This window comes from Ceratotherium simum, chromosome Y (assembly GCF_057802395.1).
Source record: "Ceratotherium simum simum isolate JZ-2026a chromosome Y, ASM5780239v1, whole genome shotgun sequence".
In the NCBI taxonomy this organism is placed as follows: Eukaryota; Metazoa; Chordata; class Mammalia; order Perissodactyla; family Rhinocerotidae; genus Ceratotherium; species Ceratotherium simum.
In genome coordinates this window covers 1073127-1088010 of record NC_141941.1, presented here as the reverse complement: position 1 = coordinate 1088010, position 14884 = coordinate 1073127, and the positions used below count along the sequence as shown (strand labels likewise).

General features: G+C 60.0%; 2 protein-coding genes across 2 annotated transcripts in view; one reads left to right on the top strand and one right to left on the bottom strand.

The window, feature by feature from the left end:
* The first annotated feature begins 4229 nt into the window (after window positions 1-4229).
* On the top strand, window positions 4230-8724 carry LOC147911596 (ADP/ATP translocase 3). Its single transcript, XM_087427932.1, has 4 exons — window positions 4230-4440; window positions 6056-6542; window positions 7490-7630; window positions 8164-8724. The coding sequence occupies exons 1-4, from the start codon at window positions 4330-4332 to the stop codon at window positions 8319-8321; spliced, it is 897 nt and encodes a 298-aa protein (XP_087284058.1). The 5' UTR covers window positions 4230-4329; the 3' UTR covers window positions 8322-8724.
* Window positions 8725-10443: 1719 nt separating this feature from the next.
* Window positions 10444-14884, bottom strand: part of LOC147911595 (interleukin-3 receptor subunit alpha-like) — a 62503-nt gene continuing 58062 nt past the window's right edge. The window contains exons 18-20 of the mRNA XM_087427931.1: window positions 12070-12178; window positions 10960-11038; window positions 10444-10708 (exon numbers count right to left, since the gene is read on the bottom strand). Coding sequence (XP_087284057.1) covers window positions 10634-10708; window positions 10960-11038; window positions 12070-12178 — 263 coding nt within the window. The 3' untranslated portion in view covers window positions 10444-10633. The remainder of the gene's footprint in view (window positions 10709-10959; window positions 11039-12069; window positions 12179-14884) is intronic.

Genomic DNA, 14884 nt, shown 5'->3' with positions numbered 1-14884 from the left:
TGGCTCTCCAGAGAGCAAAGCAGAGACGCTCACGGCCCCTCTGTCCCTGTCTCCTAGGTGGACCTGCAGAGCGAGTGGCCAGGAGAGCCGAGCGCCTCACCGGCCCCGCCCCGCCTCCCCGGGCTGGTGCACGGCTGCTGTGCTGGGTGACAATGACCCGGGCACCTTGGCCACCGCAGTCAGCCTCCTTCCTTTCCCGGGGGAACAGGCCGAGTCCTTCGGGTGCCCCTGTGGTCCCTGTGTTCAGCCAGGCTGAGCAGAAACCTGGGGCGTCCCCGGTGGGAACAGCGACTGGGGTCCAGGGCGCATCGCACACCTGCTCTGCAGCCCTCGGGGTGCCCGGAGCTGTCTCAAGGTCACCAGGTTTCTCAGAAGCAACCAAGCGTCCATCTCAAGGTCACCCGGTTTGTGCCTCTAACCAGAGGTGCCAGCTCCCCTGCCCGCGGCACCCGAGCCCCCCCAGCCCTGGACGCAGGGAGCCGGATGAGCTGGGGGCAGCGTGGCTGTGCAGTCAGCCCAGACCCCCGCACCCCAGGAGTGGCTGACCCCGAGGTCGCACACCCACAACTGTGCCCTTGAACCAAGGACCCACCCACCCGAGGGAGACCCCCGGGCCTGACAGTGAGGGCCCGATGACACGTGAAAGCCGACGGAGGGTCCGTGGGGTCCCCAGACTGCCCACTCTCCCTGTCTCTGCTAGACTTGCAAAGAAGTGAGAAAATATGAGTCCTCCACGACCCGTGTTTGCATTTATTAGAACTAACACCCAAAAACAGTGCTTCTAGGAAATTGTGGGAAAGTGAGAGTGTGTGTGTGTGTGTGTGTGTGTGTGTGTGTGGGCCCACACACAGGTGTTTATTCTTTAGGAGACAAGATTTCAAGGTTGGAATTCTGGGCTGGGCAACCTGACCGGACCCCCGCCCTCCAGGCAGAATTCATTCATTCATTCATTCCAAAAATATTTCAGCACACACTGCATACCGCACAGTCTGAATGCATTACTGGCTGGAATATCGGGGGGCGGGGATGGGGGAAGGAGCTGCGACAAGAGACTGTCAGGACCACAGCTGAGTCCACAGCGCCCCGCCCCTCCCCTGTCCCCCGTGGGTCCCCATCTTTCGCTCTCCCTGTGCAGCCTCATGACCCCCCACTAGACCACGTCACACAACGCAGGGCTGGAAGGAACTGCCTGTCGACTAGGACAGACTCCCAGGGCCCAGCTCACAGCACGTGCCCCCCAAATCCCTCCTCACCTCGATGACTCACCTCCAGCCGTCAGCTGAAACCCTGAATCTTCTAAGTTGCCTCCCCCGTGTCTTTCAATCACCCAGCCGCTTCTCAGATGCTCTAGGGTGCAGATTCAATCAGATCACCTGGTGGCCCGGCCACAGCTCATCTCACTCCGTCAGAGCCCTTAGGGGACGCCACCGAGAGCTGGGTCTTGTCTCCCCACTGCTGGGGTCTTGGAACTTAAACCCTTGGAGGAGACGCTCCCCGCCTCCGCTTCCCACTCACCCCACCTCTCCCTTTCCAGGCCCAGGTGCGCAGTCTACCTGGGCTCTCCCCTCCCAGGTACATGGAGCTCTCGGTTTCCGGCATGCACAGCCCCGCCGCCCTCCCGGGTCAGCCCTAGTGGGACAGGGGGGCCATGACTCTCACAGTCTCACACACACACACACACACACACACACACACACACACACACACACACACACACACACACACACACACGGTGTCTGTGTCTAATGCCCACTTTCTACAGAAGAACACATTCTGAGCCCCAGTCAGCGATGACGGGAAGAGACCACGTTCATTCATTCACTCATTCACTTGTTCATTCGAGAAGCATTCCCCCAGCACCGTCTGGGGGCCAGGCACAGGTGGCCAGGGACCCCCGGGCGCTCAGAGGAACCAACACACGTCACACTGGGCTGAGCGGTGGGGTGGCGGCCAGGAATGCAGGCGGAGCTCGGGGAGGGGACGTTCCCACGCCTGGGGCAGGGGAGCGGGTCACTGAGTTAACGGCCCCACCAGCACGGGAGGAATGTTCCAGTGTCCCGTGACACAGGGTCTGAGACAGAAGCACTGGTTCCAGGGCCTCACCCGCAGCCCCGGCCTGAGCAGATGCCAACCAGCTGGATCCTGAAGGAGCAGCTTCAGCTGGCTGGCCCCCGCTAGCCGTGACAAGCCTCGCCAGGGTCCCTCCCCATCACTGGGGTCCCTCCCAGCCCAGCGAGCTGATCCCGGGAACAAATGAACAAGAGATGCTTTTCTCCTCTGAGACACGGCCCCCTGAGCAGACATCCCGTCCCCCCAGACCCCATGGCCGCCCTCTGTCCTCCACTCCAGAGCCCCACGGGGGCTGCGGGCGTGGACCTCCAGGGACTTTCTCTGCCCCCCTGTCCCGGTGAAGCCTCAAGAACATGCCAGAACCTCCAAGGCCCTCCCCACAGCAATGCCCCCAGGGCCAGACGCTGACACTCCTCCCCCCCACAGCTGGACCACCCTCTGCACCTGGGCAGCCCCAGGCACTGCCCGTCCCCTGCCTCTCCCTGGAGGTCAAGACCAGACGCAGGAAGCCATGGTCAAGGACACAGGGGACTGGGGAAATCACCGGCTCCGAGTGCCCGAGGCTCTTCTGGGTGCTTCCCAGGCCTCCACCCACCCGTGCACCCAGTGCCAGGGGGGTTTTACCTGCTGGTGGGGACGCAGGAGACCAAAAAGAAGCAAAAGGGGCAGGGAGAAAAATGAGAAAGGGAGGGAAGAAGACAGAGACAAACAGAGCGGGAGAAAAGAAACGAGATTCTGGCTCCGCAGTTGCTACTGAAAAGCTATTTGGCGGTCCTTACACCGTGTTCAGTCCGTGACGGTTACCACTTGTATCACTTAGTTACAATTCACTAAAAAGTTTGCAACATTTCAAAACACCTCGGCCTCGGGAGCGTCCCTGTGCATGTCTGCGTGTGCACGAGCATGTGTGCAAATGCATGTGTGTACATGAACTTGTGTGCACGTGTGAGGGGTGTACACGTGTGCATGAAGGTGTGTGCATGTGCGCGGGAGTGAGCGTGCGCACGCGTGGCGTGTATGCACGAGCATAAGCGTGAGTGCATGCGTGTGAGTGTGAGCATGTGCCGGGCAGCACACGCCCTCCTGCCCCTCCCGGAGCCCCCTCGTCGCAGCGCCCGGAGCGCCACCCGGAGTCCCGTCATGGGGTCAGGGTTCCGGGGCCCCCGCGGGAGCTGGGGTCGTCCCGGGGGGCTCGCGCAGGCCCCGCGGACGGATAGGAAGAGGGGCCGGGGTCTCCCGGGCAGGGGGCGAGCACGCCCTGGAGAACCGGGCCGCGGGGGCACGTCTCGGGGGGAGCGAGTGTAGGGGGTCGGGGCGGCCTGGGGGTCGAGGGTCCGGGGGGCGGGGGGCTCGGCCCCCTGCTCTGGCCCTGCGGGTCACGGCCGGGGTCCGGGGGTCAGCGGGGCGAACGCGGAGGTCACGACCAGGGCTCGGGGGTCGGCGGGGCAAGCCCGGGATCCGGGCTCAGCGGGGCGAAACCGGAGGTCACGGCCGGGGTCCGGGGGTCAGCGGGGCGAACGCGGAGGTCACGACCAGGGCTCGGGGGTCCGCGGGGCCAGCCCGGGATCCGGGCTCAGCGGGGCGAAACCGGAGGTCATGGCCAGGGCTCGGGGGTCGGCGGGGCCAGCCCGGGGGTCACGGCCGAGGTCCGGGGGTCAGCAGGGCGAAACCGGAGGTCACGGCCAGGGATCGGGGGTCGGCGGGGCCAGCCCGGAGGTCACGGCCAGGGCTCGGGGGTCCGCGGGGCCAGCCCGGGGGTCACGGCCGAGGTCCGGGGGTCTGCGAGGCGAGCCCGGTGGTCCGCCGGCCTCCCCTACCCACCGCCGCCATCTGTCGCCCTCGCGCGGGCCCGGCTTGACCTTGACAAGGTCACGGCGTCCGCCAAGCCCCCGACCCACAGGGCGCATGGGCGGGGCCCGGCTCCCGACATGCCTCGCGGCGCGGAGCGCGGAAGAGGCGGGGCGTAGTCGGCACCACGGCCAATGGTCACGGAGCGCGGGTGCGCGGGGCGGGGCGCGGCGCGGCTCCCGGCAGCCTGCGGGGGCGCGGGATCCGGGAAGGGGAGGGGCGTCGGCGCGCGGCGCAGCCAATGGGCGCGGCGGGCGGGGGCGGGGGCGGGGCGTCGGCACCTTAGCGGCTGCGCGCTGGCCGCCCCGTCCTTTCGGTCCCGGCGGCGGCAGGGCTGAGCCAGCGGCGCCTACCCTCGGCTCTCCGTGTCCCCGTCCGCTCTCCGCCCGCTGCGCCGCGCGCCCCGCCACCATGACGGAACAGGCCCTCTCCTTCGCCAAGGACTTCCTGGCGGGAGGCATCGCCGCCGCCATCTCCAAGACGGCCGTGGCCCCGATCGAGCGGGTCAAGCTGCTGCTGCAGGTGCGGGCGGCCTGCGGACGCGGGGGCCAGGGCCCGGGCGCGGGGGAAGCCGGCCGGGCGGGCCACGGGCACCGGTCCGGCGGGCGGCCGGGCACCGGAAGTGGGACGGCGCGCCGCTTTGTCCGCGCGCCTCCGGCTTCCGGGGGCGGGCCGGGCGCGCGTCACGTGGGCGCTGCCGCATGGGCGGGGGTGGAGCCGCGGGCGCGCACGCGCTCTCCGCGTCGTGGACGCCTGCGCGTGCGCTTGGAGTCTGGCTTGCCGGGATGCTGCGGCGCTGTCCGAAGGGCGCATGCGCGCCTGCTGGCCGCGTGAACAGACTCCGCGGTGGAGGCGGGGGCGGTGACTTTGGGCGCGCCACGGGGTTCCTGCTAACGCACTTTGGCGTTGGATATCGGTTCTTCCTCCCCCTTTTATACTCCGTGTTCAGAACAAGAATAAACTGTCATTGTGTGTTGTTAGAAATGTTGCAAGTTGCTGCAAATGTATCGTTCTGGTGGCAACATTTGTTGCCTTAGAAATGTATGGTTCTGATGGCAACATTGTTGCCTTACAAAATGGATCGTTCTGGTGGCATCATTGTTGCCTTAGAAAATGGATCGCTCTGATGGCAACATTGTCGCCTTACAAATGGATCGTTCTGGTGGCATCATTGCTGCCTTAGAAAATAGATCGCTTTGATGGCAACATTGTCGCCTTACAAATGGATCGTTCTGGTGGCATCATTGTTGCCTTAGAAAATGGATCGCTCTGATGGCAACATTGTCGCCTTACAAATGGATCGTTCTGGTGGCATCATTGCTGCCTTAGAAAATAGATCGCTTTGATGGCAACATTGTCGCCTTACAAATGGATCGTTCTGGTGGCATCATTGTTGCCTTAGAAAATGGATCGCTCTGATGGCAACATTGTCGCCTTACAAATGGATCGTTCTGGTGGCATCATTGCTGCCTTAGAAAATAGATCGCTTTGATGGCAACATTGTCGCCTTACAAATGGATCGTTCTGGTGGCAACATTGTTGCCTTAGAAATGTATGGTTCTGATGGCAACATTGTTGCCTTACAAAATGGATCGTTCTGGTGGCATCATTGTTGCCTTAGAAAATGGATCGCTCTGATGGCAACATTGTCGCCTTACAAATGGATCGTTCTGGTGGCATCATTGCTGCCTTAGAAAATAGATCGCTTTGATGGCAACATTGTCGCCTTACAAATGGATCGTTCTGCTGGCAACATTGTTGCCTTAGAAATGTATGGTTCTGATGGCAACATTGTTGCCTTACAAAATGGATCGTTCTGGTGGCATCATTGTTGCCTTAGAAAATGGATCGCTCTGATGGCAACATTGTTGCCTTACAAATGGATCGTTCTGGTGGCAACATTGTTGCCTTAGAAAATGGATCGCGCTGATAGCGACAATGTTGCCATGTCCGTTGGCAACACTGTTGCAGCGACAAACAGTTACCGAGTTAAAAGAAGGGTGTTTCCAGATGTGAGGTCTCTGGGCAACTCGAAGTCCGCGTGCAGGAGCTAGTGTTTGGAGCCGACATCTTCAGTGGGGGTGGTGGTGGGTGTTAGAGAAAGGCCCCCGTGTGACCCGCCCCCATCGCCCCTCAGGTGCAGCACGCCAGTAAGCAGATCGCGGCTGACAAGCAGTACAAGGGCATCGTGGACTGCATCGTGCGCATCCCCCGGGAGCAGGGCATCCTGTCCTTCTGGAGGGGCAACCTGGCCAACGTCATCCGCTACTTCCCCACGCAAGCCCTCAACTTCGCCTTCAAGGACAAGTACAAGCAGATCTTCCTGGGCGGCGTGGACAAGCACACTCAGTTCTGGAGGTATTTCGCCGGCAACCTGGCCTCCGGGGGGGCGGCCGGAGCCACCTCTCTCTGCTTCGTCTACCCCCTGGATTTCGCCCGGACCCGCCTGGCGGCCGACGTGGGGAAGTCGGCCACGGAGCGGGAGTTCAAAGGCCTGGGGGACTGTCTGGTGAAGATCACCAAGTCTGACGGCGTCCGGGGCCTGTACCAGGGCTTCAACGTCTCTGTGCAGGGCATCATCATCTACCGGGCTGCCTACTTTGGCGTGTACGACACGGCCAAGGGTAAGTGGGTTCTCCCTGGCTGCTGACACGGCGCCGCTGGCCGGGGGGGCTTCAGCAGCTGACACTCATGTTCTCCCCGTTCTGGAGGCTGGAATCTGAGACCCAGACGTGGGCAGGGTTGGTTTCTCCTGAGGCCTCTCTCCTTGGCGCGTAGACACCCGTTTTCTTTCTGTGTATTCACGTGGTCATCCCCCTGTGCGTGTACATTGTTGATGTCTGTATGTCTTTTTTTTTATTTTTTTATTTTATTAATTTTATTTATTTATTTATTTATTTATTTTTTCCCCCAAAGCCCCGGTAGATAGTTGTATGTCATAGCTGCATAGCCTTCTAGTTGCTGTATGTGGGACGCAGCCTCAGCATGGCCGGAGAAGCGGTGCGTTGGTGCGCGCCCGGGATCCGAACCCGGGCTGCCAGTAGCGGAGCGCACGCACTTAACCGCTAAGCCATGGGGCCGGCCCGATGTCTGTATGTCTTAATTTTGCCTTCTTGTAAGGATGTGAGTCTTATTGAAATAGGGTTCTGCCAAATCATCTCATTTTGTCCTGATTATTTCTGTAGAAAACCCTGTATTCAGACACAGTTTTGTTCTGAGATCTTGGGGGTTGGCAATTCACTGTGATTTTTTGAGGGGGCACAGTTCACCCGTGAAAGTAAGCCCCCCCCCCCGTCAGTGAGGGCCCAGGCCTGCTGGCACCTCTACAGCAGAACGGCCTCAGGTGTGGCATGTCCACTGTCCGAGCCTCGTGCATCCGCTGCTCTGGAGAGGCCACTCCCAGGTGCTCTGCTGGCCCCTGGGCCGGTCCCACTGGAGCTTGCAGGCGGCTTCCCCCTGTAGCTGACCCCACTGTGACCTCTCCAATGTCGCCTGGTCTCGGGAGCTCCGTGTGGAGCCAGGGGGCGGCAGAGTGCAGCTGTGGGGCCTAATGCTGGTGGTGACCCTGCAGGCATGCTCCCCGATCCCAAGAATACCCACATCGTGGTGAGCTGGATGATCGCCCAGACGGTGACGGCTGTGGCGGGCGTGGTCTCCTACCCCTTCGACACCGTACGGCGACGGATGATGATGCAATCGGGGCGCAAAGGAGGTATCTTTTCTAGGGGCTGGGAGGGGGCTGGGCAGCGGGAGGTCAGAGACGTTCTCGAAGGGTCTCGTGGCCTTAGCCTGTGGGATTCTGGGGCCATCGGATAAGGAGTTTCTCAAGGTGGCCTGGCTTAACAGCAGGCTCTGGTCGATGGCAGTGACCCATGTCCAGGCAACACTGGATCCGGTTCCAACAGCCTCTTTTCTGGCCTTGCCTGCAGACTTGTTCACGCCCACGTCCTGGGTCTGCCTCCCTTAACTGTCTCCGGGGCGTCCACGGGCCCTGAGTGGACCAGGGGTTGGAGGTGGGGTTCTGTGGAGGAGTTCTGTGTGTTTCATCCCCACCCCCCAGCAGTAGGCCCAGTGGGGCCGTGAGCAGGGGCACTGGGTGTCCAGAGCCTCCTTTCCCGCGGTCCTGACTCCAAGTTGCCCGGATGGTGGCATCCGGGGATTAGCCTCCCTACCGTGTCTTTCGTGGTTGGTCTCGTGCCCGTTTCCTGAGGAACCTCCCGCTGACCCCCACCCCTCTTCCTGCAGCCGACATCATGTACAAGGGGACCGTCGACTGCTGGCGCAAGATCTTCAAGGACGAGGGCGGCAAGGCTTTCTTCAAGGGCGCCTGGTCCAACGTGCTCAGGGGCATGGGGGGCGCCTTCGTGCTGGTCCTGTACGACGAGCTGAAGAAGGTCATCTAGGCCTCGCCGTGCCGGACCCGGGACCAACCGCACCTCAGAATTCCTAACTGTTACGGACCATTGATCTTCGAGAAATTCCACTATCCTTGTCCCAGCCCGATCCCGCATAGGGGCCGGGGAAGGCTCTAGACAGGGTCCTTGTGATCGTGACCACTGGCGCCGGGATTCCGTGTCTCGATTGCGGGGGGGAGGGGAATCATGCCGTCTTCGTGGGTCCACGGCCAGGCAGCTCGGAGACACGGCCGTAGAGTCCAGGTAGGGCCCGCCTGTGTTTAAGTATTTATTTAAAAAGGAATCATGTCTCCCATTTGTACTTAAGCACTATCTTTTGCACAGCCGAGTATTTCCGATTACGTTCTGTGTTGGGCATTCCGCTGCAAAACAATAAAATCGGGCACAGAGACCCTGTGTGGTGGTCTGTCTGAACCAAGCGGCCTCGTGGGGTTGGCGGCCCAAGGGGTCAGGGTGATCTCCAGCTGGGAAGCGGCAGGATTGAAACCGGGGCCCTGGCTGCCCGTCTGCAGCCTGGTCTGTCCCCCAGGCCGCCTGTGGATGGAAGAAGGGACAAACAGAAGCCAGGACCCTGGGGTCTCGGAGCTTCTCTGTGGGGAGGCCTGTTTGCTGACAGGCCTCTCCTTTCTGAAGTCCTCTTCTGCCCTGAGCTCCTGGGGTCTTCTCCATCCACCATTCGAGCATTAAGCCACCAAGGAGTCCCCAGGGGTGGCAGCTGCTGTGCGTCCGTGGCCCACGCCTGCCCTGGCCTCTCATGAGCATTCACTGCCCCGTGTGTATGCCTGCATGGGGGAGCCCGTTGCCCAGCCCCCAGGCAGCTCAGCGTCCACCCCATGGAGCCATCTCTGCACAAACACTTATGTTCAGTGCAGGAAACAAAAAAAAACTGCAGTCTCCCCCGGGCTGAACTTGGATCCTGGTATCGTCTGCCTCTGGGCTGGGTGAACTGGGGTGGGAAGGCCGGCCCTGCTCTCCTGGGCGTCAGAAATCCTGGTCCAAGAAGGCAGATCTTGTTCTTTCTGATTCCAAAACCTCGGTGCCTACAAACCTTCATGTCTGTGGAACAAGACGGTTACATTAGAGATGGAGAAATTGAAGCAAGCTTGGCCCAAGATGTGGCTTCCGTGGGGTAACAAGACAGGACAGGACTGTCCACCGTCACCCCCACAGGGCCCCTGCCTGCCTCCACGGAGGAACCTTGTCAGGGAGCCCCGGCGTTCAGGGTGGACTAGCTTTGAACCTGGACACCCTCCGTGTCCTCCCGGGAGCTGTGCCGGATTGAGAATGAGGACATGGCCTCACCCTGTTCCTTCTAGCCTGGTGGGGAACGGCCCATTCAGTTAGATAATTACGGCCCCGTTTAATTAGCACTTCGCTGGAATCCCGTCAGCTGGTACCCTGGGTCCCGTGGGGCATTCTGCACGTCATCACCTTCTCGCTGTTCAGCAAAGTAGGCAAAATCGGAAAATGCAACTCAGGCTGATTTCCTGCCTGTAAGAACCTGGAACTCTAAGGATGGAAGCAAGCCAAACAGCCAGAGGTCACTTCACGACTCAACACGCCAGACAGCGTTTCCAGGGGAGCCCGCCTCCTGGAGACCAGGTCCCCAAGTGGCGGGTGGTGTGACGTGAGCGTCCTTCCTCCTGGGTTTATGGCTGGGTGTTGGCGGGTGGCCGTCTTCCAGCGGCTCCGCGGGGTGGGGGGCCTCAGCGGCAGGAGTTTACGCCGTGGGCCCTGAAGCTCTCATGCCCTGCCGGGGGCAGCAGACAGCGGGGTTCCCCGCCTTCCACCATCTCCATCTCCTGACGCTCTGCGGCTTCCTCGTGCTGGCCTCCCCCGACGTGGGGTCCCATGGCTGGGACGCCCCCTTACTGCTGCCCCAGCGCCCCGTCTCCTGTGTGCGCTTCCCGGGGTCGCACACGGAGCTCACGAGCGCTGTGAGCCGCATCCCCGTTACGTGAGGCATTTAAGGTGCTGACGAAGAGAACACGCAAGAAAACACATGGGACCATCAAAGACAGCGCTCGCGAAGGGGCAAGTCCAGTTAAGTGTTAGTGGGGCCCTGGGTGCAGCCTATCTCAGGAGGCCAGACAGAGGGGTCACGGCCAGATCCCACCTCCGGGCCCAGGAGTGAGTGAAAAAGCTTTTTATTTAGGAAGTGAGCACGATACAGGGTTTTGTCTTTCTTCGTAGTGGCAACTCTGCGCACGCTGCACTGGGGTCCCCCTTCTCTCCGGTCACAACGTCCATTCGTCCAACTGCGCCTGGTCGCCCCCGAGAACAAGGCCTGGCCTCCGGCTTCACGTTTCCCCTAGAACCTGCACCTCGGCCACCGGACACTCCTCCCGGCTGGCTTTGCCGGCCTCCCAGACCATCTGTGAGAGAGGGGGAGTTCAGCCCGGCCCGTCCAGAACCTGCCTGGCCTGGACACTGCGCGGCTCACGGGGGCTCGTGGCCCCAACCCCCGGGGGACCTCCTCGGGGGACCACCCCTGCTCACAGGCCAGGCTCCCGGTTCCTCCCGTGCGCGCCGCCCACTGGGGCCCACAGGAGAGCGTCCTGCTGCTTGGGCCGGGCTGCGGCCGCCTCGTCCCCAGACCCGCGCCCTGGCAGCAGCCACCCCGTACTAGCTTGTTCTGCAGGTGGTCGGTGATGTGGTCCTTCATGCGGGGGATAGGGGGGAACAGCTTCTGCGTCACCGAGTACCTGGGGGAAGAGACATTCACGCTGGGAAACCAGGACCAGCCAGCCCCCGTAGGGGAGATGCAGCGTCCGCAGAGGGGCCACAGCGAGGCCGGGATGGAGTTAGGACCCGACCCTCCTGGCGGGGGGCTCTCGTTCCCGGCCCCCACGGCCAGGACACGCACGAGTGGCTCATCACCGTGTTAGCAGAAGCTAAGACTGCTTCTCAGTCGCCTGCACCTCGCCCCACCCCTGCCAGAGACCCTGGAAAGATGGAGGCGGCCTCCAGCTCCTATCACCATGGCAACGACCCCATGCCAGGGGCTTGTACCCTACCCGCTGGCAGCTGGCCCACCCACGCCTAAAACCAAGCCCCTCCGCAGGGCGGCTCTGCCTGAAGGGGCTGGAAGGGTGGGGTGAAGCCAAGAGAGAGCCACGGTTGAACCAGAGTCGAGGGCCACCAGGTGAGCACTGGGACAAAGATCCCCAGGCCAGGACAGGGCCTGTGCCGGGCTCACCCATCAGGCTGAACCCCCCCGGGCATGTGGAAGGGACCCCCAGCAGCAGGAGTTGTGGTCGGCTGGGACAGGCCATGATAACGCTATCGGCTGGCCTGCTGCCCGCTGGGTGGGGAAGGGTCCCAGGGGCACGTCCTGACGGATGTTGGGGAGGGGGGAGTCTGGATAAGGTGTGACGGAGCAAAAAGTGGGGACATGTGGGGACGAGCAGGTGACCCTCGCTGCAGCCCCCCGTCGTGTGCTGGGGGTCTGGGGAGGGAGGAAGGGAGGGAGGGGCCCCCGGGATGCTGCATTGGGGACCGGGCGTCCTGGTGTCCCTTGAGCAGCAGGAACCAGATGGTGGAAACTAGGATCATGTTTCAGAAAGACCCCTGGGGCGCCTGGAGGCCCGGGAGAGGCGGGCGCGCGCGCCCGGGCGGTTGAGACCCGGGGGCGCGCGATCGGGGGCGAAGGGGTAGCGTCCGGCCGCGAGGGACCCCCAGGGTGGAGCGCGCCCCAGAAAACCACCCCGCGAACCCGGGGCCGCGGGGCGCTCACCTTCTGCAGAGGAGGAGCAGGAGCCCGAGAGCCAGCAGCGTGCCCAGCGCGGTCAGCGAAGCGGTCAGCCAGACGCGGAGGCCCGCGCCCTCCTTCTCCGGGTCACACACTAGGGAAGGGGGGCGGAGGGGACGCGTCGGGCCGGTCCTGGGGGTCCAGGGATAGCGCATCCGCGGCCGCTGCCCCAGGGGCCCGGGATGGGGAGGCGGCCGCACGCGGAGCACCGTCCACTGTGGGGACGGCGGCCACCTGCTCACCGGGACCCTGCGGGAGCCGCTCCCACGGGGAGAGCCCTCGCCAGAAGCCCTTTGCCCCCCGACTGACCACCGAGGGACACTTGGCGTTGACCCGTCGCCCTCTGGTCTTGCCAGTGCGCGGGACACCCAGCCCCGAGAGTGTTTTCAAAGAGCCCGGCTTCCCCTCGCCGCGAATGGTCCGCCGGGCCGGCTGGAGGCGTGGCGGGTCTGTCCTGCAGAACAACCGCCTCGCTCCAGCTCCGCGCCCTGGTCTGCGCGGAGAGGGATATTATGCCCATCGTGGATTTTTTGCATTAACTTTGATTTAAAAACAAAAACAAAAACAAAAACTATCGCATTAAACGATTTGTTTTAATGACAGATTTTTGGCAATAGTGGGCTCTTTGCCACGGAGCAAGACAGGCAGCTGGCTGGAACAGCTTGGGCAGGGGTGCAGAGCTTAGCAGGCAGGACAGGGGAACAGAGGGGAAACTGAGTCCAGGAGGTGCATGCAGCACGGACAGGAAGAGGATACCCAGGTGTCGGAGGAGCCTGAGAAAATGCACGTGGTTCTGAAGGCATCTGCTCTGCAAGCCGTAGGTGAGATGTAGGTGAGATTAGCCCGATGGCCAGGAAGCCAGTCCCAGAGGGAAGGAGGGGAGAAGGCAAAGGGGACCTCATGTCTCCACCCACCCCTGCCCCAGACCCCCAGGCCAGCCAGAGGGCAGGTGAAACCCAAAAGGCACATTGCAGGGAGCTGGCTATACAGCTGCTCTACCTGGAGAAAGTCTCCTACTTGCCCCTCGGACCTTTCTCTGTGATCTCTCTCTCCAGGGTCTGCGGGGAATGGATCTGGGTTTGGCGCACCGCAGACCAGGCCTGCAGGAATCACAAGAGCCCACGGGCCTCCAGGGGGCCAGGAGAACTGTGGGTCACGCAAGTAACAAGTAACCCAGCTTTGACTCACAGGGCCTGCAGCCCCCAGCAGCCGGGAGAGGGGCCTGGAACAGACGCTGCCTCAGAGCCTCCAGAAGGAACAGCCCTGCCCTCACCTTGATCTCGGACTTACAGCCTCCAGATCTGGGAGCTAACGAATTTCTGTTGTTTAAGCCACCCAGTCTATGGTATTTTGTTACGGCAGCACAAGTAATTTATCTATCTCTCTATAATTTTGTGTGCCAACTTGTCTCAACCACGGTACCCAGATATTTGCTTACCCATGAGTCTAGATGTTAATATGAAGGTTTTTTTTAGATAAGATTAATATTTAAATCAGTAGTCTTTGAATAAAGCAGATTGCCCTCTGTAGTGTGGGTGGGCCTCATCTAATCAGTTGAAGGCCTCAAGAGAAAAGACTGAGATTCCCTGAGGAAGAGGGAATTCTTCCTCTGGGTGGCCTTGGGACTCGAGCTGCAACGTCAGCTCCTCCCTGGGTCTCCAGCTGCCTGGTCTACCCTGTAGGTTTTGGACGTGCCGGCCTCCACAATTGCGTGAACCAATTCTTTAAAGCAAATCTCTCTCCCTGTCTCTGTCTCTAGATAGATAGGTAGGTAGGTAGAGAGGTAACTAGTTAGATGACAGATAAATGATAGAGATAGATAAATATATGATAGATAGATAGATAGATAGATAGATAATAGATAGATATAGATAGATGGTTAGATAGAGAGAGGATAGATAAATATAGATAGATAGATAGATAGATAGATAGATAGACAGACACAGATAATAGATGATAAATAGAGATAGATGATAGATATGATGGATGGATGGATGGATAGATAGATAGATAGACTGATACGATGGATGAATAGATGATAGATAGATAGATAGATAGATAGATAGATAGATAGATAGATAGATGATATGATGGATGGATAGATAGATAGACAGACAGATGATAGATAGATGATGGATAGATAGATAGACAGACAGATGATAGATAGATGATAAATAGAGATAGATAGATGATAGATATGATGGATGGATAGATATGATGGATGGATGGATAGATAGAGAGAGAGAGAGATGATAGATGATATAGGTAGGTAGGTAGGTAGGTAGGTAGATAGATAGATAGATAGATAGATAGATAGATAGATAGATAGATAGATGGATATGATGGATGGATAGACAGATGGATAGATACATGGTAGATAGATAGATGATGGATAGATAGATGTGATGGATGGATAGATAGATGATGGACAGATAGATAGATAGATAGATGAATAGACAGATAGATGATGGATACATAGATAGAGATATATGCACACATCCTGTTGGTTCTGTTTCTCCAGAGAACCCTAAATAACACAGGGGTCAGCGCAGATATGTCCCCTCCTCTTGTGTCTTCTGTAATACCAATGGCAGATGAACCTACACATCCCACTGGTTGTGTCTGCACAAAGGGGCCGTCCATTCATCTGAAGGATTCATGGAACTTGGCTGGAGTGAGGGTTCTGGTATGCAGCCCAGGGGGCTTGCACACAGTACCGTGTGGCCGTGACCCAGACACACTGCTCATCTGCCCCAGAATTACACGAATCCACCCAACTCTGTGGGACTCAAGCACGAGA

What these genes read in the sequence shown, in the direction of transcription:
- LOC147911596 (XM_087427932.1), top strand. Translation starts at nt 4,330, where the DNA reads ATGACGGAACAGGCCCTCTCCTTCGCCAAGGACTTCCTGGCGGGAGGC. An exon ending in CGTGTACGACACGGCCAAGG is followed by an intron (nt 6,543 to 7,489) that starts GTAAGTGGGTTC and finishes GTGACCCTGCAG; the next exon opens with GCATGCTCCCCGATCCCAAG. An exon ending in GCAATCGGGGCGCAAAGGAG is followed by an intron (nt 7,631 to 8,163) that starts GTATCTTTTCTA and finishes CTCTTCCTGCAG; the next exon opens with CCGACATCATGTACAAGGGG.